Source organism: Clarias gariepinus, chromosome 26 (assembly GCF_024256425.1).
Source record: "Clarias gariepinus isolate MV-2021 ecotype Netherlands chromosome 26, CGAR_prim_01v2, whole genome shotgun sequence".
Classification (NCBI taxonomy): domain Eukaryota; kingdom Metazoa; phylum Chordata; class Actinopteri; order Siluriformes; family Clariidae; genus Clarias; species Clarias gariepinus.
Window position 1 is genome coordinate 2,269,887 of NC_071125.1, and position 26,769 is coordinate 2,296,655.

The following is a 26,769-nucleotide window of genomic DNA, read 5'->3' on the forward strand; positions in this document are numbered from 1 at the left end:
CAAATGATCAATACAAAACTGCCACCTTAAGTTGTTTAAGGTTACATTTAATACTGTGGAGCGTCTCTGAGACAAACTCTTGCTGTCTTTTACATTCTATCGGCTATATATATCCTCTTTCTCACCAGCTTCTCTTTTTTTTCTCTCACTTCAAGTTAACAAGAAAAAAAAAGTTATTTCTGCCACATAACTGAAAAAAATCTGAAAGTGTAAAATTCTCTGAGAGAAGGATGTCAGAAATCTTCAAGCTTACAGCTTCATCTCTAACTGGTACAAAGTGCTGACAGTGGAGACTCCTTACCTAAATGTGTCATTAAAAAAAAAGAAGAAAAAAAAGGTTTTAGTTCGAAACATGTAAAACAATGTTTGATGTATTAGCATATTTAAGTTAGAAATGGAATTTGTACTTATGAAATATGGAAAATTATTCCATATTAAATAGAATTATGTACCCAGTATAATTTCAAGTTTCATAAATATGAAAAACTTACACCTATAACTTTTGCATAACACAAAAATGTGCATATTGTTTTTCATATATTTTTATCTGATATTTTTTACAATAAGCATTTTGGGGTAACTATGTTGTGTTTGAAGTAAAAGAATGAAGATGTTATGATTAAACATGCTGGAAATTTAAAGATATTATAAATTATATAATAATGGTATTTTGGTGTGTCTATGTGTATACTGTATTTCAATTCAATTCAATTTTATTTATATAGCGCTTTATCTCAAAGCAGCTTCACAAAAAATGAAAGAAATTCATTAAAAAAAATAATAATAATAATGATAAAAATACATTATTAATAATAATAATAATAATAATAATAAATTGTGTATGTGTGAGAAAAATGTGTCTAGATAATAATGAGATGAATGAATGAAATGTCTTCGATGAGCAAGCTAAGAGTGACAGCGACAGTGGCAAGAAAACACACACACACACACACCAATAAACCATAACATTAACATCACAAAACATTTAACATATTAACATTAATTATCACTTATATACCAGTAAACTTTTGACAGGATCTTGGGCATCCAATTGCCCGCAGTGACCAAAGGCCAGCCCATCCACTTTGATTCCACATAAAAGCCAGTGCAGCACAAACCACTGAAAAAAAAAGTCAACGCCCCAATAGGACGGCACCAGAAGACCCAGGGGCCAACAGCCCACCGTGGACAGAACCCAGGAGGCAAAGAGCCCAGGCCCTCCAAGCTCCCCAGATCCCAGACCAATCAAGCACCCATGGCAGGCGCTGATACATGGAGGCCCCACCCTAAAATCCACAGCACCCAAAGGATCTGCTGTCAACATCCTGATAGCAGGCATCACAGCACACACCCAGAGTTCTTGTGGAGTCATGTCACGAGGGGACCGAGCCGGCCCAGTGGCACAAACAGAACGTACACAATACTAGGCATAGTGTTTTGCATCGTAATGTTACTGCTAATTGGTGTATATATACTGTATACTGTCGGAGCTAAACGCAAGCCTCTTCTTGTTTCTCTGGGCAAAAAACAAAAAAAAACAAAAAGAGAGCTAGAAAGAGACATCTGCTTAATGAGCCAGTGTCAGTTTGTCAGGATGAATCGTTTATTTCTGTCATCAAAATGCCATGCAAATTAATGACTTAATAATTTTGCGCTATATAAACAGTCATATGCAGAGCCGTAGTGCTGTTGGTGTCACTGCTTTTACCCATTTAACTGTTCCAAAAAAAATGTTTCGCTGTTTTTTCCTTTCATCAGTGAACATTAACTAGCCCCACAGCTGTATTCTCTGTGCTCCTGAAAGGCTAAGGCAACTTTTAAGGTGGAATGTGTTCTCGTGCAGAAGTTTACATTGTAAATCAACCAACCTAAATGAATCTACGACACCTTGGAGTACTCCTTTTGTTTTGATATAAGTGCTCTTGCCTGACATGGAGTGTGGTTTCAGGCCGCACTACACCTATGGTGTTAGCCTTTCGCACCTGATGTCACAACTTCTGTCTGCCATGGTTCAGCCCACTTCAGGCTGGCAAAAGGGGCATTGCTTACCAGATGCCGGTGCCAACACCCACATGCAAAAACATACATGTTATGTCATCTTAAACAACACTTTGTCGTATTAGTAATTGCTTTTATATCATTCCGAATTGCCTTGGAACTGTCAATATTGCTCTATTGTTTCACAGCTAACTAGATTCTAATGTTAGGCTGAATTCCAAATCCCTCTCTAAACTCTGATCAGGAGCACTACTTGGTGTGTGGAAGAAAGGATTCTACTCCCTACATAGCACACTAGTTTTTCACTAGTTTGAAACGTCAGTATTAGTTAACGCTACCTGTACATCGTTTTATGACGAGTAACGCACAGCGTATTTCCATAGCATCTTCCATAGTCTCATTCACAACAGAAGCACTAAATGATGTAATGCTAGCCAACGCCACCAAGTGCAGGAAGAATCACATATTATTATAATAACATAATAATGTTATAATAACAAATCAAACTTATGCAAATTAATCTCCTTATAATCCTTATAATGCTTGTTTCTCTTATTTTTTCTTCTTTTTCATGTATGGCAGTCACATGTCTGCAAAAGGTCTACAGGGTGGGTGAAAAGTAATTAGGCATTTAAAATCGGTAATAAAGTCCATATTTCTAATACAAATATATTGAAATAAATTGTAGAGTATATGTACTGCCTCCAGTGTGTCCTGTATACCTTCTCCTTCGCGAGGCCCCACAGAAAACGTCACATGGCCTGAGATCTGGACTTCTTGGTAGCCATTCATAAGAAAATGGAAAATGCTGGAGAACACACTGGAGGACTTGGAGGCACGGATTCTGGAGGTTCTCAGCAATATCCCACAACAGCTATTTTTCTGCATTCCATCCCCGGAAACAGGTTGATGCCACCCGTGCTTGTGTTGAATTTTGAAGATTTGCTTTTTTGATTTATTTTCCTAAGTAATAAAGTTTGTGTACAATTTGCTTCAATACGTTTGTTTTAGAAATATGGACTTTGTTACCAATTTTTCACCAAGTTATGTTTCACCCACCCTGTAAACATTTGTTTGTCTGAGGTCCTGCCCACACTAAGATTAGATAGACCTGTCTTCATTGTCTGCTGTTGATATTAATGATAAGCTGTATGATTCCTAATCAGATCTTATTTAGATGTTTAGAAAAATCTGTCATTCTGATTCAGGCAGTCTTTAATGATTGACAACCATATCAGATCTCACTTTCCCTTCCAGCACGGCCAGCTATTACAGAGTGAAAAACTCAGAGCTTGTAGTTAACAAACTTCAGCCTTGGTGTTTGAATCGCCTGACATGAAATTATTAGTTTAAAGGAAAAAAGTCAATTCACTTCTGTAGAGAAAGTATTTTGCCTTTATAAATGCTCAATCTGATCTAACAGAGTGAGAAAAAAAAAGAAAGAAGTAAATGTCTAGTTTGATTTCCGTTTGTCTTTAAGTGTCTGTTTACATCCTGATCGATCTGCTTGTGTAATTCTGAACGGATATGGGAAAATCGGATGTTCGGATGTTTTCAATGTAACGAATGATCCTGCATATTGTGTTTCGAGTGAGCAGATTATATTATACGAAGCTCTCTTGAGAATTCCCAGAGTTGGGGTTGGGTGCTCGATTCGGTAAAGCCTGTACTTAATACTGTGTGCTACTGGATTTCATATACGTCTGATAAGCTTCTGGTAAATGGGAATGGAAATTGAAAACTCACATTTCAAAGAAAAAAGTCTTTGCCTAATGACGGCCAGCTTCAGTATATTTAATATGTAGAGAGCTTAGGTTTTTCTTAGCCTGATTTCTGAAAAATGCCAAATGATGTGCAAATACTGTATATGACCAAGTATCCCAGTTTCTTGAACCAGATCATCAGGGATTTATTCCGTATAAAATGTGATCCTCCTCAGTTCAGTTCTTACCTTGTTCATGGCTCGATTCAGGTCGCTGAAATGTAACGTTGATTAAAACAAAAATATAATTCATAGCAGAAGAATCATTGCAGTTGATCAATGCTGGGAAAGTTAGTTTGACTCACTGTGTGTCATGCTGGTTGAGGAAAATAATCAACAACAGGTGGAATGGTGAAGCTCCAGGGTTAATAGATGTCATTTTTTATAGTCACATTTAATCAAATGAAACCTCTGTGAAACAATTTATTTCCCGATATAGAAATATATAGTACTGTGCAAAAGTCTTGACCCCCCCATTTCTTAATATTCCATTCCATTCCATTGTGTAGATTAAATAAAGGAAACGGGAACAAATGCTTTACTGTGAGATACTACTGCATGTAACAACACCAGCAGCAACCTCATTACCCCGGTCGTCTGTTCCAACCACTCAGCATTCATCATCAGAAGTATACTATTCACTAATCGGGCCCGATTATCTATCATCACCCACACCTGTTTCTCACTGATTCATGCCTCAAGATGATTTTTATGCTTGAATGATTCATAGGTCATTGTGTGGCTTAACAGACAAAAACGTTCCTCTGAAAGCGCTCAGGTACCGTGACTGGACTGAAAATGAGAGATGAAAAAGGCCTTTAGAAAGCCTGGAGAACTACAGTATTCCTCAAGACTACATTAAAAATACAAGAAAGTCTGGTCTGGCTCTTTGGAAACAAATTATGAACAAATGAGGGGGAACTGAATACTTTTGCACACTATAGCTTCTCATATTATTGGGATATGGTAAACTCCTATCAGACAGACCATTCACTGGTGCTGTTTATTATTATTTTTTTTCCAGAACGGGACGCTTCTGGAGTTAAACTAGCAGTCCATTATGAAGTGATGGGAAAAGGGAAAGCTCACAGCAGGTAGTTGTAGAGTTGTAGGATCGTTTAAAGCATGGGGAGGTAAAAAGCAATTACCTTAAAAAGAAAGAAAGAAAAAAAAAAGTCAGCAACAGCAGACAAATCCACCGGAGTCCAACTATAAACCAAGGTTCAAAACAACGCATTTAATAAAAGTCAATCATTCGCTCTGCTTTCAGGGTGCTTACACACTCAGCCCGCCTGAATGCTAATCAGATTTCATGATTGATAGACACCACCAGTCTGTTTGTAATCATTTTGAAGGCTTTCAGTCGAGGCTGCTCGCTTATCCACAGAGATAATTCAAGATCATTCTCTGGCTTTTTTTTTTTTTTTTTTGCAGATAAAGCATTTCAGACGACATTCCGTCTCCTTAAAAGTCCTCAAGATCTACTTTCTGAAACCTGAAACAAGGAGTAAAATAAAGGAACTTGCATTAATCAATCATGTTATTCGATGTTGAGATCCTGAGAATGGATCGTTTTTCACATACCGTAACCTTAGAGCTTTAAGTGGACTGATTATCTAAAAACAGCTTTTATACTTTATCATTTGCAGTTTGCAAAAAATAAATCAAATAAAAATCAGTAAGCACAGGTACAGTACATGTATGGTGAGTTATAAATATAGGCTTCATGGAAAGTGTTTCTCATGATTCTTAGCATTTTTGTGCCAGTTCAGGCAAACAAAGGAACGGCCAATACATGATACAAGTGTCTCACCATGATGTCGTGTCCGTAACTTTTTTAAATTAAAATCTTTCAATGATCTTAATTCATTGAGATGAAATGGCCAATTTAAATTTCACAAGGAAATATACAGTATAAGCCTGAAAACGTGTATTATTCTAAAATGCAAAATTGTTAAGAATTCCAACAAAATTTTGACATGGTTACAGACACTACACATTTTTTGGGGGGAAAAACATCCATAATGGAATTGATGCACGGAGTGCTTTCATTTAAACAACAATCTGTTTTTGTTTGAAGCGAGACAGTATAGCATGGACAATTGTCCATTTTTGGGGCAGATATAAAAGAATCTCTATAAAATGGCTGAAGTTAGCAATGTGGAATTTTTAGGGAAGCAAAATTGGTCAATACTATGTTGCATTAACTTCAAAGTATTTTTTTGGCACACACATATTGTGTATTAGGGCAGTGATGGCTTAATCAGTTAAGACTGTAAGTTACTGCGTTATTGATTGTAAGATCAGGGGTTTAAGCCCCAGCACAGCCAAGTTGCCATCCATTGTGGAGCCCTTGAGCAAGGCTCTTAACCCTCTCTACTCCAGGGGTGCTGTATCCTGGTTGACCCTGCACTCTGTCAACCAACTTCCTAAAGTGATTTAACTGTGCTTTTCTTTTGATCTTTTTCTGTTGATTGTGTAAAGCTGCTTTTCGACAATGACAATTGTTAAAAGCGCTATACAAATAAAATAAAATTGAATTCAATTATACACCTGACAAATAATTGAATTATTATTATAATATATTATTATAATTATAATTAAATGTATAACATAAAAAATAAAATGTTTTGTTCGAAAGCAATGCGTATCCAGGATACCCAAGGACTGTTTTTGTGACTAAAATAAAGGCATCTTGAGTAGTGCAACAAAATCAAAAGTTCTATGATGCTCCTTGTCTGACGGTGCTAGAAAGCAGAATAGGTCATTGCCTCTGGGTGGAACGGGCATTCTCTCAGATAGCGCTTTTTGTTTTTCCCCAAGTCTGATTCACTGCCCCTTTGTCCTAACCATCTCCAGTTGTTTGACACGGGAATCGAAATAATGCAAAATTAGTAAAGGACAAACAAAATTGCAGAACGAGTTGAAGGGTAACAGTTTGCATTTTTATTATTGGTGTGTTGTCTGTACGTACATACAGTATATTTAGTATTTTGTATTTATAAATACAGTTCTCACTGTCAGGGCTGTACTAGGGCAGTGCAATGATCCTGTACTCCTAAAAAAAAATCTACTCAGCCAAGAATTTTTTTTCAATACAAAACAACTCTTTCTATTTATTGACATATACCAATTGTAGAGATGTTTAGCCCCATGGCTGTTTTGCCTCTTTGTGTGTGTGTGTGTGTGTGTGTATTTTGCCCTGCACAGGCCATCATCTCAGATTTAGCTCGTGTTCTGCTTGCTTTTTATCCGAAGGGCAAATTGGTGGAATCGTGCTTGATCTGTACTGGTTAAAGCCAAGTCCTTCTTCCTTCCCCGAGGGAGAGCTTTCATGGAAATGCCGTGTTAGATTGGCATCACGAAGGCACACACTGCACACATACACACATGCACTATTTATATTTACTGCTGCACCAGGGGCAGATGCACATGCTGTGATTTTCCATTTCCGATTGCATTTGTCTACTGAAACATAAAGTAAAAAACAGGTTAAAAAAAAAAGGGGGTGCTTAAAACAGTGTACTCTATTAGTCTGGCATCCATTTTCCAAAGCATAAAAAGGGATCTCAAATGACCGGATCAAGCAGTCAAAAATTTCTCTCTGGCTTCTGCATGCTGATCAGCACCTTTAAGAGTAGACACTGCTTTGATGTTGTTTTGAAGCATCTTTTATTTAGCACGTACTTCAGCTCATCAGAAAGCAGGCAGTTCATGCGAGTCAAATTACCGTTAGATTCGGATGCACACCAAAGCCGTGCACGATAATGAAATTTAATCATAGATGACCCAAATGGACTCGTTTGTACTCGTAGAACCTTACACGGCCTCGAGCTCCGGGTGGAGAAGTAGTTCATTCTCTGCTATCCTCAGCACTTGTACACCAATATTAATTCTGTGAATAATAAACCTGCTGGGAATCTTCAGTGCCTCGCTGCAGGAGGCCGACTTTTATCCCGCTTTATGTTAGTGAACCTGGACGTGGTTTTCCTGGATCTCAGACTTCTGCTCCTTTTGTATTTGTAACAAAACTATCTGCCAGGCATGAATTTTTTTTTTTTACAGACTGACTGATTTATGTTAGTTCAGTCTGGTGCAAATTCATACATCATTATACACACTTTTTAAATATATCTTATATAATAGAAGAAAAAAATAGTTTTAGGATTATTTGGTCCATCCACATGCCATCAGGCGAAAGATACCCCTCACCCTGGAGGTATAACTGCAGTTTCTGTGGGGGTCGAGTTGCCAGCTCGATGCCCGATTGTCATTCACACATGCCTAACCTGCATGTCTTTGGACAGTGGGAGGAAACCAGAGTACCCATTAGGCACGGGGACAACATGCAAACTCGACACGCACAATCCCAAGGCGGGAATCGAACCATAGAGATGCAAGTCGACTAAAAGAAATAATAGAAAAGTTATTACAGTTTACAGACAGGTTTTATACTGACGTAATGGTTTAATTGTTAACAGAATGCATTAAACTGTATATGGAGTTTATAACACTTAAATATTTTGGTGTTCGTATAAGATTACAGCCAAGGTGAGAGTATAGTAAGTGTTAATGTATTTGCGCAGCTGGTACGGTGGCTTACTGGTTAGCACTGTCGCTTTGCAACATAAGTCGAGTAAATAAGTAATGTTAATGTCTCAAAATTTTTAAGATTACATATACAGCTTTAACATTATTACAAACAATTATATACCAGTAAACTAGTGACAGGATCATTAGCACCCAAGGGTTACCCATGCCCACGGGGATCCAAACACCCCAGATCCCAATCCAATCGAGCACCCATTGGAAAAACAAAGAGCACAAGGATCCAAACACCCCAGATCCCAATCCAATCGAGCACCCATTGGAATGCAACAGACATATACAGATCCACAGAGGGTCAACTCTGCAACCTACGACACCCAAAAGAATCCTCTGTTAACGGCCTGGTGCCAGACACCACAGCACACCCCTCAGAGGACTTCTTTAGTCATGCTCCGTGGGACCAGAGCTACCCTGGAGGTACATGGGGAACCTACACAATACCAAGCAGAATGTTTTGTGTTGTAATGATGCTGCTGATGAGTGTAAATATAAATTTAGTCAGTGTAGTTAACGATTGTTGAACACCTGTGATGTGAAGTTATACTGTACATTAAACCTCCCAATGCTGTTACAATCCATTATCAGCACTGGAATGCCTCTCGTCCAGCCAGATTACTCATTCACAACTAACTTTTGTTTAATTGTATGTATAGTTTGCCATAAACATTTAATTTGACAGCATTTTAAAGGTTTATAACTTTTTTAAATATAAAATGTATGCACAGGCAATTATAATAAAATGTGACACAGCACAATTATAAGTTTCAAATAAATTACTTTTAGAACTTTTATGAGATTTTTGAGGTTGGTAAGAAATGTTCGCAAGAACTCATTACCAGCTTACCAAAAAAAAAATCTAAGCACAGTTATAATGATTTATGACCATAATGAATATGAGCGACATTACGTCGTTTGCACATTTTGTGCCGTCTCAAGCAGACGCCGTGGAAGCGATATGAGCTCTGAACTCTAAAAAAGTGCCTGAGATACAGTACGTATGTTTGCACAGGAGCTTGTTTAATCAATGGATGAGTGATCACAGAACAGCTGGAATGCTTGTCAGAGCCTGTCTTACAGTCTTTAGTTGTGTGCTGTGTGTTGGCGGGTGCCGTGAGGTTGTTGTCGCGTTACGCTCACATGGCGAAAAAGTGAAGGATGCGTTCATTTTGCTTTAGGGATCGTTAAAATTCAGGATCATTTCTGCATCACACAAATTCTGTTCACACAAACACACAACAATGGGGTGCCGAAAAAGTGCTCAGGATTATTCACATAATAAAAGTGGTATATTGGACTTAAACCATCACACTGTAAACACAAAGTACATATATGGTCTTATCAGCCATGTGACCACCATGTGAGCTATGTGAGGGGGCATGAGGGGCTGCATGCGACACTAAGACATTTATATTTTCTACATACTAAGGGAACGGGCACAGGAAGTCCTGAGACGGCACAGGAAGTAGTACCATATAAGGAATGAGGAGAAAACTGAAAGGAACGTGAAAAAGTGGAGGGGCATTTTAAAGGTAATATACTGTAGTAAAATGAAAATAAAAGAAAAGGTGGAGTCCAAAGGGCTACATTAAACCTTTATAAGCTTTCTATAAGGCACATTTAATGCTTTACTAAAACCAAATAATAATTTTTTCGCCTAAAAACATCCAGATACTTGATTGACAGTAATGTCTCTCAACATTGTAACAATTTACATAAAAGCAGTGTTTATAATGCTTCTAAGCCCTTACATAAGGTTAATATACTGTATATATATTGACAAGTAGCATAACCCTGCATAAATAGACTTAATAAAAGCTTTTTTGTGTCTTGTAAAAAGCCTTCATAAAGCTACATAAAGCATACATAAGCCCTGATGCAAAGCTACGAAAACACTTACCAACAAAAAAATCTGGTTTGGTCAATTTTGATGAAGTGTATGTACAGTAAGTGATAGATTTTATACTAACACAGGGTTCCATTAGGACTCTCCCTAGTCTGAATTACTCTACATTAGAACATCATAACACCTGCCATTATAGCTTAAGGGTCATTGGTTATGTCAGAGTTCATATCACTGAACCAAAAAATATGCACTTCTGTTAATCACATTTATACAGTATGCTTACAATTATATATCATCCTGGAAAAATATATACACATAACCATTCATAACCCTTTCATTAGATTGTCAAGAGTTTATCATAAAAATTGGGTTCTCATGTCAAATCTTTAATTGATTTCAGCCATCTATGACTATTGAGTCCTGGAATAAATCATAATGATCATGAAGCGATTAAATAAATGTTATTTAAAACTATAAACATTCCCATAGTAAAGTGACACAAGCAGTCCTCATAGGTGTTATGTAGTCCTATGAATACCAGACATAAGTATTAATTATTCTGTGAATGCTAACATGAGGTCACATGCTCTAGAAGTCATATCGCTTTTGTCAGGATGACGTCTCACGCTGCAGTCTTGCAACAGTCCTGTAATTAGAAATGCTCTGAATTTGCAAAGAAATTTGTTTATGTGGAATAAAAAGTCCTAGCATGCTATGATTAATCTGTTCATACGTTTTTTTTATCATCTCTGGTTGCTGAGAAGTATTAATATCACTCATAAATTTAAATACACACTGCCTGAGGTTCGAGTTCTCCCATCATCATCTTAGACGATCTGTTTATCCTTGCCAAACCGGAGCTGGAAGTTAATAAATGTTTATATCCTCCATTATGGGCTTTTTCTATAGCTGATCATTAGCATATGCTAATTTGGGGGACATATAATGGTGGTAGTTTAGAACATTTTGTTATTATGTAAAGCAGTGGAAAATTTCTGTGCACAGACATGCACAGAGAGAGAGAGAGAGAGAGAGAGAGAGAGAGAGGACAGTTCAGGATCCATGCGCAGAATGACTTTAATCACAATTTGTTGAAGAACGAACCATTTACAACTGTAATGTTTGGCAAGACTTCGTGTTAAATGAAGGTTCTTACATCTTATAGTGGAATTGCAGAGGAATTCTGGAGAATCCCAGAGATACCAGAGGTTTAGTGTCCTGGCTTTGTGTTAGGAATAACATTATTCATTCATTCATTCATTCATCTTAACTACTTGCTTTGTCCTCATCCAGGTTGCAGTGGAATCCAAAGGCAGGGGCACCTCTAGAGATTCTGGGCCTCTTGCAAGCCTTATATACTAGTCTCCAAACCTTGACCATGTCAACACTGTTCAACTGCAATACTATTTTTAGTTGCCTCCGGTCACTCAGGGGCCATGAATTCATCCTGTCCCAAGGTCTTCTGAAAACACTAAGTCAAAATATACAGTAATCTCCTCTGAACAGTTGATATTGAGATGTATCTGTTACTTATGCTCTGTTCCTTGACAATGCCTCTAATCTGAGGTGCTGGTTGTTAATTGGTGATTTCTGAGGCTGGTGACTCTAAATGAACCTCTCCTCTGGAGCAGAGGTAAGTTTTGGTCTTGCTTTCCTGGGAAGGTCTTCATGAAAGACAACATGGTGGGTTGTGCAAATGCACTTGACAATACTGTTCTTGCAAGTAATGTTCCACAACAGTGGAACTTCTCGTCTTAAAAAACAACTGGTTCTTGTCTGTGTTGTTATTCTTTGATCACCTAATGCCATATGTGTTATTTCATAGTTCGGATAAAAATCCAGTATTGTTCTAGAATAAATCCAAACTGAGCTTCCCAGCCAGAATTGTGGCTGTCATTCCATCCTTATGTTTTAACCAAATTTTCTCCAGCCCCCTTACTGTATATGGCTCAGGTAATGATGGTTTTCCTCAGAAACATCATTGAAAACTAGGCTTGTTAGAACGTTTTTCTTGTTGAAATAGTTAAAGGAAAACTTTGACCTGCTTTCCTGTGAAGCTCTCTCTTTCTCTAGCTGTCAGATTCCACTGTCTACACACCATGCAGTCTTCACCAAATCACTTGTCAAGCAGTGCAGCACTGTCATTCAGAATTACCTCCTTGACTGACAGGCAACAGGACAATCCAGAGCAGGATCGATAGCCAGCCAATCTGGGCCTCAATCCCAGTTCCGTTAAACATAAAGGGCAGGACCGAGGAAAAGGACTGTCATTGCTCATCCCAAACCCTATTAATGAAATCACGGCAGGAGAGGTGTACAGGCGTATCAAACACACAATGCCTAAACCAAAACGATTGCAAAGAATTTTCTGGCGTTTACTCGGTATTTACAGTTCCATGGCACCAACATAAACAGTTGTCTCTTGATACAGGAAACATGCTGAGTGTAATTGTTGAATAGCTCGACAGCTCTTCCGAAGCCCATTCTCAGCCATAGACCCGTGAGACCCCTTGTCATGCGGCCCGCTCACTGCTTAGCAGGATCTGTAGGAAGCCAGTGTACTTGATATGCCAATGGGGATGTGGCAAGCAACAAAACAGTACTGAAAAGAGAAAAAAAAGACATAGCAGTGCGGGCAAGACCAGGGTTTGATTTCAATCTTCAATTACAGGAGCTGCTGCATCTATGAAGTCTGTATGCTCCAAAGGCTGTGTCGCTTCTCATTTTTACGGACCACTGGTTTCTGTTTCTTTCGGTAATCGCTGTCTGATACTCTTCCGGTCACACAGTGGGAGCGGCCAGAGACTTGAAAGAAAAAAAATCCCTTTGTTGTTAGTGAAACGATTTTGTGAAGCTTGGCTTGGCTCTGGCTTGCTCTAGTAGAGATTAGCTGTGGGAGAACTAACACATTGCGCAGAGCCATTAAAGTCCCAGTGAAGTCCTGATTGTGACAGAAAGGATGGCTGAACATCTCTTGGATCTGTGACTCCACAGGGTCCAGTCCATCCTGCCAGATTTTATGTCCAAGCGTGGATCTGTTATGGATAACGCTGGCTTATCAGAGTTTTTGGAGACTTTGAAGCAGTCCGATTGCAGTTTTGTAAAACTTTTGACTTAATACTTAATGCTCCAATGTCACAGAAATGCCCTATTTATGTCAGTTTCTGATTTGGCTCCACTTCAGACATACATACTGTTCAGAATTTTTATCATACTGTATTCTTAGTGCTAGTCCTAGAGTCATTGAGATAACCCATGAAGAACATTGTGCCTGGTTCTGGACTATGTTATAACTTTGTATTATACAACAACACAGTTGAATTCCTAATTCTGATTGGACAGAATGTGAAAATTATCTTGACTACTTATGCAAATTCAAATTATTTGCAGGCATAAACAGAGCAAAACTTTGATGTCCAAAATTACTGTAAAAAATCTTTTTTTATATATTTTCTCACAGATATAGCAAAATCGTATCATAAATAGCTAATCTATGAACAGGAAACTGTTATAAACAGTCAGGTCTCGCAGTTGATATGTTGGGCAAGGGCAGGGATCTGAATGACTCGCTTTGTGATGAATTGTGATGTCCACAAAAATGGGACAGATAATCTTTAAAATAGCAGCGTATCAACAATGTATCGAATGTGGTCCAAGAAAGGACAACCGGTGAGCTGGTGACATGTTTATGAACACAAAAGGCTCACTGATAGAGGCGGGCTCACCTGGTTCGATCCCACAAAATAACTATTGTAGCACAAATTTCTGCAAAAATGAATGCTGGCTCTGATAGGAAGGTTTCATTAAACATACTGTAATGCATTGCAGACCGTCAGGGTACTCATGCTAACCTGTGTCCACCGCCAGAAGCTCTTACAATGGACATGTGAGCATCAGAACTGAACCAAGGTTCAATTGACCAATAGTTCAATAGCTCAATAAAAGAAGGTGGCCAAATCTGATAAATCATGTTTCCTTTTATGTCATGTGGATACCATATCATCCCCAAGTCGTTCACTTGGGGATGATATGTCACCAGGATGCAGTACAATAAGAAAACAAACTAGTGGAGGCAGTGTAATGCTCCGGGCAGTGTTCTGCTGGGCAACCTTAGGTCCTGCTATTGATTTGGATGTTACTTTGAGAACATTCCACCTACCTAAACACTAGTGTTGACCAAGTAAGCACTAGAAACAGTGTTCCCTGATGGCAGTAGCCTTTTTCAGCAGTTATAATGGGCCTTTTTTTAGCAGTATAATGTGCTCTACCAGACTGCAGAAGCTGATTAGGAATGGTTTGAAGGTGTTGACTTGGCCTCCAAATTCCCTAGATCTCAAGCCAATCCAAGCACCTTTAGGACGTGCAGGACAAACAAGTCTTGTCCAGAGGATCCAGAGGTCTTTTGAAGTCCAAACCTTGATAAATCAGGGCTGTTTTGGAAGCACAAAATGGGTTGAGCCAAGGAGGTGCTAGGATAACCATAAAAATGTCTGTGGTTTATTTACAATTTATAATTAGAAAAATGAATAAATACTGAAAAAAATCTTTAAAGACTAAAAACATCCAGCCAACACTGGTGATCTGATTCATCCCATTAGCACAGAAGTTGTGACCTTATACTTTCACATCCTGTTTGACACCTTAGACTTATACCTGTTAGAGTACATTTTTTTGTAGCATTAACAGTACAATAATGAATAATTTCTCATAAACCTCATGACTTTTCCCACTCTATTTCCTGTTATTATTGCAATAAATTTGCTGGTTGAGGCACAAATGCTTTGCATACTCTTATCGCTATATGATTCTCATTTATATAAATGTTTGGTGTACAGAATGGAATGCTGTTGCTTCAATCTTTTGTTATACGAAGCTGTGTGCGCGGTGTGCGGCTTGTGTGAAAGCCCTGGCCGGTGTTAGATTTTATATTCATAGGTGTGTTTACTTTTGAGTGGCTTGAGAACCTTGCATCTACTATATGTCCTAATGTATGAGCAGAATATCTTGCCTTGTATTTACCTAGGAATGGCACTGTACTGTAACAGTTGCGGAGGAAGGGGTTGTGTATATGTGCTTGCGTCTGCACTGTATGTGTGTCAGGAGTGTTGCAATAGTAATGAAACTGTTGTCAGTGGCTCATTATTAGGAAGACCTAAATTTCAGAGCAACCTCACCGCAAATTCAACAGGAGCAAAGACCAAAGTATAATCTTGGGCACCGCCCCTTATAGGGAGACAAGCACGATATTTGGTTTTAAAGTTATGGCTGATTGATCGTTAAAAACAGGGGACGTTCAAGTCAAAGTGGGACTTTGATTGTACAGAATAACAGAACACTCCACAAACTCCCTTTATTCCTCTATATAATCTGCTGCTACATTAATGTCATGATCGAAGCCATGATTGGACTGTCTGCGTCGTGTCTTAAATGCTGACCTCCCAGGAACCGTACTGATATACAGCTAATGGTTTGTCCCAGTGATAAAAGCAAAAAAAACCACAACACCGTATGGAATGTAAATATTTTCTGCAGATACGTCAGTACTAAAAAAGCCTGCGTGTAAATAAACAGAGTAATTACACTTAGCATCAGCCGCTAACCATCCTGTCACATTGTGTCAACTGATAAACGTGAACACTGAGTGAAATCAGAGCTGCAGAAAAACATTAAATAAATATAACAGGACAATATATACAAGACAATATTTCTACTGTAACATTATCCTTTCTATTAAATTAGCTGTGCTTTAACCTTGGATTATAGACTCATGATATAGAAGCGGGTTGTTTATGTCGTGCCTTTAAGCTTTATTGCCAGAGATTACTGCCTCGCTAAGCTATGAGGAATGAGACCTTTAACGGGTTTTTACACTTGCCATTTCAACCTACCAGTTGTAACATTTGTGAAGCCATGTGCTTCCTCATAAAGCCCGAACAGGGGGTCGTACCCCACCGGTAACGAGGCTTGGTATAAACAGATGAATGAAACCACAAGGAAATAAATCAGGGGTGAGGTGGAGGAGGAGAGGAATGTGGTACCAGTATGTGGAAAGCATGCTGTGTAATTATTTTTCCTCAGTTGTTCTTCATTATCATTGGGTTGCAGATGACAGAAAGGGCAGCAAGCAAGGGCAATAACAATATTTCCTTGCCATTGCTGATGTAAGATGTCTGGATTTCTGCCTTTGTAACATTTGAATTTGATTGTATTACTGATTATATCACTCAAGTTAGATATATTTTTTTTTTACTTGACAATCATTGTCATGATTTTCACTGTCAATTTCGAAACATTCAAAGGAAAATAAAGGTTTCATTCTAAGTAATAGGGTAATGTTGGTGAAAGGTTTGGTAGTAATAAATCATGCACCGAAAAAAAATATATTCATGTGTCAAAATAAGATGAGAATTTAAACTCAAGTAAAATATGCAAGGTGAACAAAAATAACAGTTTTATAAAAATGATACTTTTCGGTTAAGATACCTAAATATACTACTACTACTACTAATAATAATAATAATAATCATTTCTTTTTTTTAGGAAATAGTCATATCATTATGCATAAACTACTCAGGAAATGAAGATGTATATATATATGAGCATATAATGGAGGGCATATGTGCACATGTAAATTAAGATATATTAAATATATTATACACCGATCAGCCATAACATTAAAACCATTAACATTAAACCAACCTAGGTTTTACGGTCCACTGGTACCACCAGGGCGGCTCTGGCCGGTCCCACATGGAGTGGCCCCGGAGGCCCTCTTGGTGTGTTGTATTGTTGTTTGGGTGCTGTGGGTTGTGGTGCTCGATTAGATTGAGGTGTGGAGAAACTGGAGGTCGGGTTGATGGCCTTGGGGTGTTTGCCTGCTGGGCCCTGTGCATGGTGGGCTGCGATGCACTGAGTGTTCTGGTGTCTTTCTATCATGGCCAAATGGGCTGGTCTTTGGTCCACATGGCCATGTGTGAGCCTTTGGTGCCCATGATCTTGTCACCAGCTGATCATTGTGGTTCAGTTCACCTGACAGAGGTGTTAATGTTATCACTGGACATTAGTGCATACCTCATGTTTGTTTTAAAATAGTTAATTACATTTTTATTGCATTCATTGGTAAATCTCGCCAATTCTATTTCTTTCATAGTTTCAAATATGTAACTATGTATTCATAAATGTCACTATTCATAAATGTAAATGTAGTGTTTTTAAATGAGAAAACAATGATCAGGTCGCACTGTGAAATGTAGATTGGCGTGGAGCTAAATCTCCTTAATGCAAGGACATTTCTGTTTTATATTTATGCTTCTTTGATTTCCATAGAAATTTATATTTATTCCTGTGCAAAATATCAGGTCATAAATAAATTTTAAATAATTAAAATGAATACAAGTAGCTTGTCATCACACACACAAAAATCCCTCTTAGGAATTATGCTCCTTTCCCTTTCCGATCATGTCCTCTTCGCTCAGGGATTTAGTCATGCAGTTGGAATTTCAGCCGCATTTTTCAGCTGCCAGTCTTCCACAGCATCAGGTAATGAGCTATAATTAAAGTGTGATTAATTTTAGCACATTACTCGCTCAGCATTCGCGTTAGACGACTGCGCCGAGAATATAAAGGAGCGCTGCTGAAACATCTCCGTTCAACTTTGTTTTATTAACACAGCTCAGGTTCTACATCAAGGGCATGCCAGATCGGTGGGAAAAACAGAACTGAGATATAAAGTGTTTAAAATAACTGGCAACAAAGATCAAGTTCTTGGGAAGTTATTGCTGTCTTTGGGAACACTGTTAGTATGTGTGTTCCTATACTGTAACACTTCATTTAAAGACAGTGTTCATAAGGCTACATACAGTATGATAGTGTCTATCTATTTCCTGAAATGTTACCAAAAAGGGTCCATTTCTTCAGCAACAATGTGCTATGTTCATAACGCTACATAAAAACCGATGTAATCCTGCAATGACAAGCCGATTCAAACCTAAACAAATATTTATATTGGCTAATCCTAAGAGTTTAGAAGACTGACTTCATATTTGGTTGTCTTCTGATGTCTGAACGTCATGACGTCTGATGCTGTAGCTCAAGGTACTTAAGGTATGTCAGGTGATAGTAATAATGATGTCAAAAATCATAACAAAAATATTTCTGTACTGTAAATATTGTATGTGACAGTCATTACACTGGCATGTAACTATGGCATGGCATAGAGGTTTAAAAACATTCAAAAGTATCTAACATACAATATGTCTTTCTGAATAAGACTGAATACTGGTTTATGAAGGTTTATGTGGTTTTTATGCAGACATATAAAAACCCTTTTTATAATATAATAAGCAGACAAAATTTTGACTTTACTTTTACAATTATGTACTGTACTGGAAGTGTCATACAGTAGCAGGTCCTTATGTCAACTAAATGTCACTTGGTTCAGGTGTCATGTCACCTTGACATCAAATGGACAAAAGTGGTCTTTATTACCCAGCTGTTTAATTAAGGTTGTATAAAAATTAATAGAGGTTTATGCGAGTGTTTATGAAGGGCTTATGTAGATGTTATGAAGCCTTAGGAACAATATTGTTTATATTGCAGATAATTCAAAATGTTTTAACATGAACATTGTAAACTAGGAGAACCCTCTCTTTGGTCTGTTTCCACCAGGTCCTTGGGGAAGATGTATGGGCAGCGAGTGTGGACCGGGTGGCAGTCAGAGCCGGGCCGTGTGGTGTGCCCATGTGGAGGGCTGGACCACGCTTCCTACCAACTGCCAGCAGTCGTCACGGCCGGCCAACCAGCAGGGCTGCTTCCGTGTCTGTGACTGGCACCGCGAGCTGTACGGCTGGCAGCTTGGCTCCTGGAACCAGTGCTTGCCTGTGGCACAGCTCTCAGGAGGTAGTGGGCACTGTTTACACGGCGAGGCGGGAATCCAGACGCGGGAGGTAAGCTGCGTGCTAAGAGCCGACGGTTCTCCAGCCGACAATTCCATCTGTGAGTACTTTGAGCCGAGGCCACGGCTAGAGCAGGCCTGTCTGATTCCATGTCCCAGGGACTGCGTGGTGTCTCAATTTAGCCCATGGACTTCCTGCTCCAAGACCTGTGGTCTGGGGCTGCAGAATCGCGCCCGCTCTGTCTTGGCACCACCCCTATTCGGAGGCATGCCATGTCCCAACCTTACAGAGTTCCGGACATGTGCACCAAAACACTGTGAGGGCAGGGAGATGGTTTTTAACTTGCGCTTGGGCTCCTGGAGCGAGTGCCGTCCCTATCCTGTACCATCACCAGCAGCATTCGCTTCTGTCTTACCACCACGCGTTACGCGTCAAGCTCGACGAAGGAAAGGTAAAGAACGGCAGGGTGGCAGGGATTCAGAGACACGCGAGTTCATGAAGACTAAACGCACGCGCAACAAGTTGAACCGGCAGGAGAACAGTCTGTGGGGCATCGAGATGGGATACCAGGCACGACAGGTCGTCTGCGTACACCGCAATGGCAGCACCGTGCCTCTCAGGTAAAAAACAAGAAAAAAGTTGAATTCGTTCAACATTTCTTTTATTCTAAATACAGCTAGGGACTAATTTTTACTTCTTTGTTTTAACACTGGAGATTACAAATAATGTAAGTCTGTTTAAACCAAAATCTCGTAAATAGTCAAGTTTGGCAGTTGGACTGCAAGATGTTGGTGTTCCTCGAAAATTTTACGTCATGTAGTTTAGCAATAACAATCATACTGCATATTAATAAAAATATTAATTTGCTTATCCTGTACGGGACACTAGGCAGGGTACCACCTGTACAAGTCCAACTCAGGGTACATGCCGCACACATTCACTTACACACTATGGGCAATTTGGGAACGCCAATTACCATAATTTGCATGTCTGCAAACCCACGAAGTGCAGGAAGAACATGCGAATTCAAAAATATTTTGATATTTTAATATTTTGTGTGAGACAGCACTTGGTTAGATTAAATGTGTAATCAATTACAAATCATCGAAATAGGGAGATACGGAACATTACCTCATCTCATCTATGATGAGTATTTAAAATATTTTTCTAAAAGAGATTTATCTAGAGAATTTTTTATTTCTTATTTTGGTACAACTGGATTTATATTCGATTAATATACACATTTTATGATTGTTTGGATTATTTTGTCTTTTTGAAAAGATTTTAATTACCATGCACATTTAAAATAAAGTCAAAGTCAGTGTAAATATGACAAGTCCGAGGGCAAATAATGTAAAGAACTGAAAGATGTATAAAGTTTCTGACACCGGCGCCACAGTGCAGAATAGTTAACACTGTCACCTCAGACCTCAGCGGTCAAGGGTTTAATTCCAAAAGTCTAAAGACATCCAGGGTAGGCATTTGACATTCCAAGTTGCCCGTAGTGTGTGTGTGTGTGTGTGTGATTGTGTGCACTACAATGGACTTGCACTCCATCCAGGGTGTACTTCAGTGAATGACACCAGTAATGATGGATTGTGTAGTCCTTACGCATAATAAAAGCCTTTTATAAATATATAAGGGTAAATGTAAAAGTGAAACAAAAAATTTTTCTTCCCTTATTCTCTCCATAGTTTTAAAGTTTTAAAAACAGCATATTGTGTGTTTTAAAGGCCACATTGAGATTGTGTTGCTTTAGAATCTAACCTAATGTCCTGTAACAATGTGGTGAACTGCAGAATTAATGACCGTTCAATTATTATCTAGCTCCGGGTTTGTTTTTCTCATTTACCCCAAGCACACTGCACTATTTAACGATCTTGTTTCGTCCTGTGACAGAGAATACTCCCTAGCGAGCAATTTATTTAGATCTGGCATCCAGTTTTTGGGAGCTAAGCGCAGTTTCAGCATCTGTGAGTGCCTCTGTAGCTGTATTCTCCCCCCTCACCTCTGTCAGGGAGATGACGGGCAGGGAACGGTTCTCTCTCTCTCTCTCTCTCTCTCTCTCTCTCTCTCACACACACACACACACACTCACTCACTCTTTTTCTTTCTCTCTCCAGATTTTTCTAGCAGGTTGTCAAAGCCATGCGGCGCACTTTTTCTCTCTCTTTCTCTGATGCCTATTTTCTGCCACACTGATGACAACTCTATACACACTCGCCTTCATGACATAGATGAAATCATGGGCCAGATGCGTTAGGGAAGAATCAAGTCGAGTCAACAGTGTTTGTACAATTGCAATGCTCTATAAAGCCGAAAGGAAAAAGAAGTATGGTGGGGTATATATATATATATATATATATATATATATAGAGAGAGAGAGAGAGAGAGAGAGAGACAGAGATGTTTACTGTACAATCAGGGGAAAAAAATTCAATATCACACAAAATACAGTGATGGTAAATTGCTGTTATATTTTTTTTTCCTACAAAATTGACCCACACCAATGCAGAATGTCCTTTAAGGCAGTAAATATAATAAACATGTAAATATAATATCATATGAAATATATAAGTCTGACACCTTGAGCTTGATTAATTAGAACGTAATTCGATTTGGATCATATTTTACCCTGTGATTGTAATTGAAAGAGAGAATACACTGGCATGCTTCTTTTGTCATTATCGAGTCAAAACCACAAAATTTTATAATGGAAATGGAAAACACTATCAAAAAGTGCACCAATTCCCATCCAGCCAAATCCTTATGAGATTAAACCAGTGTTATTCAGATATATATGAAACAAAGCTGCTTATTCCTTTTATTTAGTGACAGAAAGATATTTTCAAAAGGAACCACTAAAATGTCTCGCACGCTTCCCAGATGCACAAATCTTCATCTTTAAGTTGTTTATTTCTGCCCCTGAAATATTTATACTTGTTTCTTTTTCTTCTTTTTTTCCCCTCAAAACTGGAACAACATTTCGTTCGAACCAATTGCTCTCCAGTGCGCACCGATATTCCTCCAAACGTTTGTTCGTATTTCAATGTGTTTTTTGATATGATTTCCTGATTTACTGATATATATATATTTTAAGTATCCTTAATATTTTTAGGATTGCACCCTTTTTTAAACTGTGACAGCTAAATGCAAGAATGCTAAATGAAGCTACACTGCATTAAACGAAGTCTGTAATTAACTCTAATGGCCTGAAGGCCGCTTCACTTCTGTGCCAATGCGACAGGCAAAAAAAAAAAAAAAAAAGGGGGGGATAAAAGATAAAACACTGCAATTTTACACTAAATGATTGGTTTCTCAGTGTAATGATTATCAGTAATTCTACCAAACGTGTCTGCTTATTTCTGGCCGGATTGGCAGGCGCTTAAATGATCCATGAAAGATTGATGTAGAGAAATATTAATAAAGGATATATTCTCAAGGTTCACCTAAAAGTGCAAAAAAATTGGAATAAGGTGAGTGTAATCGTTTTTCGGTATAATTTATAAATCAATGAAAAAAGTGGACAACTCAAAGAGAAAGCACTCAGCTCTTACACTTTTAAAGAATAAAAACATGTACAAAGAATAAAAACATTGATGTGGCATGAGTAGTATTCGCAAAATTGTCTGTGTAAAAGAGGATAGATAGCACTTTCCACTGAATTGGTGTACTGTTATACCCGCATTCTGCTTAAAATATCATTTTGCAGACGCACGCAGAAACACCACTGATCAGCCGCTTGCTTATCTTACAGTATGTACATCAGGAGGATTAAACGCAACACTCATTAGATGACTCATCACTCACTCAACTCATCATCTATACCGCTTTATCCTGTATATGGGATGTACCCCGTCTCATACCCTACGTCTCCTGGGATACGTACTGTAGGGTATGAGGTGGAGTACACCCTGGACGGCCCATCGCAGGGCGCACACACATACTGTACACTCACTCACATGATGGCACACCAGAGGCTGAAAATTCAAACACTAATTAGAATCCTGATTAGTAACCTGATTAGGCTGGAAATAGACTTGCTTTTAACTACACATACATGCACACCTGAAGGCTGCCTCACATATCCTGTCCTGCATTTGTTTGGTGCATGATGGCTGTATGTCCTCAGAAATTAGAGTGTAAACAGTGGGGGCAATGTAATCAGCTGGTACGTCAATAATGGCTGAAACATTGAAATGAAACTTCTCGAGTCTTTTCCAAATTCGATTATGTAAACTTCATGCACAACTTTGTGTGTGCCCCCTACTGGAAACCTCAGGTAACACACGTAGTATATGGGCAAGTATGTAAACAAATATGCTCTCTGTGTGAAAGCATTAGTTAACAGCAATAATATCTCAGATTTCAGTATTCGATAATAGTCTAAAATTGTAGCGGTGTGCGATTTCAGTTTTTTGTATCTGCATTTACTACGAATAATAGTCATGATATTACATTGGGAAGGGAGGGCATCTAATATACTGTAGAAGAATCAGATTTAGCAGTTTGGCCTGGATTAGAAAACCTCTGTGATTGGGATAAAAGACATTCTCGTCCTTGCACTGCTCCCACTGTACCGGTTTGTGTGTGTCGATTCAGTCAGTGCCCACACTGGAGTCTCCCGGATCTTTACCGGCCATGCCTGATGCCTAAAGATTGTGTGGTGGGCGATTGGGCAGAGTGGACTTCTTGCTCAAAGACGTGTGCCGACCCAGAGGCCCCGACGGGCATCCGGACCCGCAGCAGGGACATCCAGCAGCTCCCGGTGGCCGGGGGATCCCAGTGTCCCCTGCTGGAGGAGAGCGAGCTGTGTGAGCCACTGGGAGACGCCATCCCACCGTGTGCAATGTGAGCATCCACTACAACGCATGACAACATAACAAAATGTGTTTATATGGCTACACAAGACATTTTATGATACACATACTTTAAGATGAATATACATTCGTAACGCCTAGCAATAATGGTGCTTTTGCATTGATTTATGTCAGCTTGTTATAAAATAGACTTCTAATGTAAAGTTGGATGTCGTCAGATGTTATGACACTTTTTAGGCTCATGTTATCCTGCGTAAGATAATTGCTACCCGCTTTAACACCCTGATACTGTAGGTACAGCACACCTTGTAAAGCAGGCGATTTATTTTATTTTTATTTTTTTCATATCAAGTGGTTCATCTGATGATTTCATCTGGAAATCAGCCAGACTGTTTGCTGGCTATTTAATTAGCTACTACAAAACAAAACAAAAAAAGGACCATACCCTTTCCAATTTTTTTATCTTAACGCGACAACAATCGATGTTTCCAATGGGCGTTATTTAAGTGTTTTTAAATACCTATTACATGTCAGAACAATCGCATATGTAAAAGGTTAGTAAGCTGTTTGTCACATGACCTTATCAGGTACACCTGGAGGACGACGGAGTGGGCGGAGTGCCGCGTGGATGTGTTGCTCAGCCAGCAGGACCGACGCCGCTCCAACCAGACGGGTTTGTGTGGAGGTGGCATGCAGACCAGGGAGGTTTACTGCATCCGTGTTAACGCTGATCCGATCTCGGACCTGAGCACCAGCCAAGACAAACCAGGTACAAAGCAAGCACATGACTGCAACAGGGTTGATGGCAACGATTACAACAATCCAAAATAGCAAAAAGATTTAATGTTTTTTTGCTCTGATATGCATTATACACCAATCAGCCATGACATTAGGACCACCTGTCTAATACTGAGTAAGTTCCCCTTTTGCCACCATACCATGATGCACTGTTTTTCCTTCCTTGGATTTTCTTTTTTTTATGTCATTACCACTGCAGACCCCACAAGAGCTACAGTTTTGGAGTTACTCTAAACCAGTCCTCTAGCCATTACAATTTCCATCCATCCATCTAGGAACCTCTGTAGTCCAACTAGGGACTGTGGAGTTCAATGGTGATCACTGTATACCTTGCCTTTAGTAACTGTGGTAGGACATCCGGTTAACATTCACGTGCTACGGGCAATTTGGAAATGCTAATTAGCCTAAACTGCATGTCTTTAGATTGTGGGAGAAAACCAACTCAAATTTGACAAACTCGACATGGGAATCAAACCTGGGACCTGGAGGTGCAAGGTGACAGTGCTAACAACTAAGCCCATAACAGTCCATTGTGGCCATTGTCATAGTCATTCAAATCCTTATGCTTGGCCATTTTTTCTGCTTCCAACACATGGACTAAAATGTTCGCAGCCATTGTAACAAGATATTGAAAACGTAGCTACTGTAAAAAGGACGAAACTGTAATCGCTGGACAACTGGGTCAGAGCAACTCCAAAACCGCAGCTCTTGTAGGATCTTTCCAGGCTGCATTGGTCAGGATGTACCAAAAGTGATCCAAGGAAGAAAAAAAAAAATGTCCAATCCAATAGAAGAGCTACTGTAGCTCAATAGTATAGGCAGGTCATTATACACACACACACACACACACACACACACACACACATATATATATATATATATATATATATATATATATATATATATATATATATATATATAGTATAAAAGATTTATGGTATTAAATCTTAAAGCTAAGGATATATTCCTTTTTCAAAAAATGGAATATCTTTTACTTTTTTCATAGAAACTCAACATTATACTGTACATTCTCAGACTGCATCAGCATTTTTTAAACTACAGGTAAAAAAAGAAAGAGACAACTCTCATTTTTCTGTCTTTTTCATCCCTACATCACCTTCTCTGTCTCTCCCTGTCTGACTTTCACTTTATTTCTGACGCCTTAACGACTTCACCTCCTGTCTTTCACTTCACTTCCCCTTTTTTTCTCTGCTTCTCTCATTTCTTCCTTCCTGTGCACAGACACCTATCAGCACACGCACATGCCCGAGCTGACACTTCTTTAAAGCGGAGTCGTGAATGAAAGTGCTGCGGCAGAGATTGCTCTTAAAGAGACCATCAGCTGCTCGTGCTGGGTTCAAAGCGAGGCGCTGGGTCGTGTTCCTAATCGACATGGTGCAGGGGTCTTATCCCTTTATCGGGGGGATCTGGACAGGGTGCAGAGCAGGGAGGATGGGAAGACAGGAAGTCAATCTGTTCTGTTTGAACTGTGTTGTGTGTAGAGCTTGGCTGAAGTTTGCATCAGAAAAACACAAAGAAGCAAATGGAGACGTGACAACGTCATTATCAACTTTGCTCAAATGATCGACGATTCCACATGCTGTGTGGGCGGAGCATAAAATTGAGTAGACCGCTGATTGGTCAAGTGCATTTGACAACGGGAACAGACCTCCTAAAATTTGCATTGTACTTTAGAATTCTCTGAAAAATTCTTCGCTCCACTTTGACATTAATTTGACTACTTTAATACAAAAGTATTGGCACCCATGGATTTCTTTCGGCCACGTTTCAGCAACAATCTCGCTCGGTAGATAATTGTGTTTCATTGGCAAAGATAAGCACCATGAATTCACTCCAATCCCATGAAAAGACACCAGATCATCCATATAAGCTTCAGATTATCAGTGTTGAATCTTTAGAAAGTCTTCACCAACAGGCTATCATGAATAAATAAACTAAATTTTAACACAATGATACAAGAAGCAATAAGAACCTGACATACACTTACTCTCACTCACTCATTGTCTATACGGCTTTATATACTGT

The 26,769-nt window shown here is 39.0% G+C and overlaps 1 protein-coding gene across 1 annotated transcript in view; it reads left to right on the forward strand.

Moving 5' to 3' along the window:
• The window catches only part of LOC128514418 (thrombospondin type-1 domain-containing protein 7A), a 158,649-nt gene that overhangs the window by 45,198 nt on the left and 86,682 nt on the right, over positions 1-26,769 (forward strand). Inside the window, exons 2-4 of the mRNA XM_053488266.1 lie at positions 18,879-19,725; positions 23,708-23,956; positions 24,513-24,694. Of these exons, the coding sequence (XP_053344241.1) occupies positions 18,879-19,725; positions 23,708-23,956; positions 24,513-24,694 (1,278 nt within the window). The remainder of the gene's footprint in view (positions 1-18,878; positions 19,726-23,707; positions 23,957-24,512; positions 24,695-26,769) is intronic.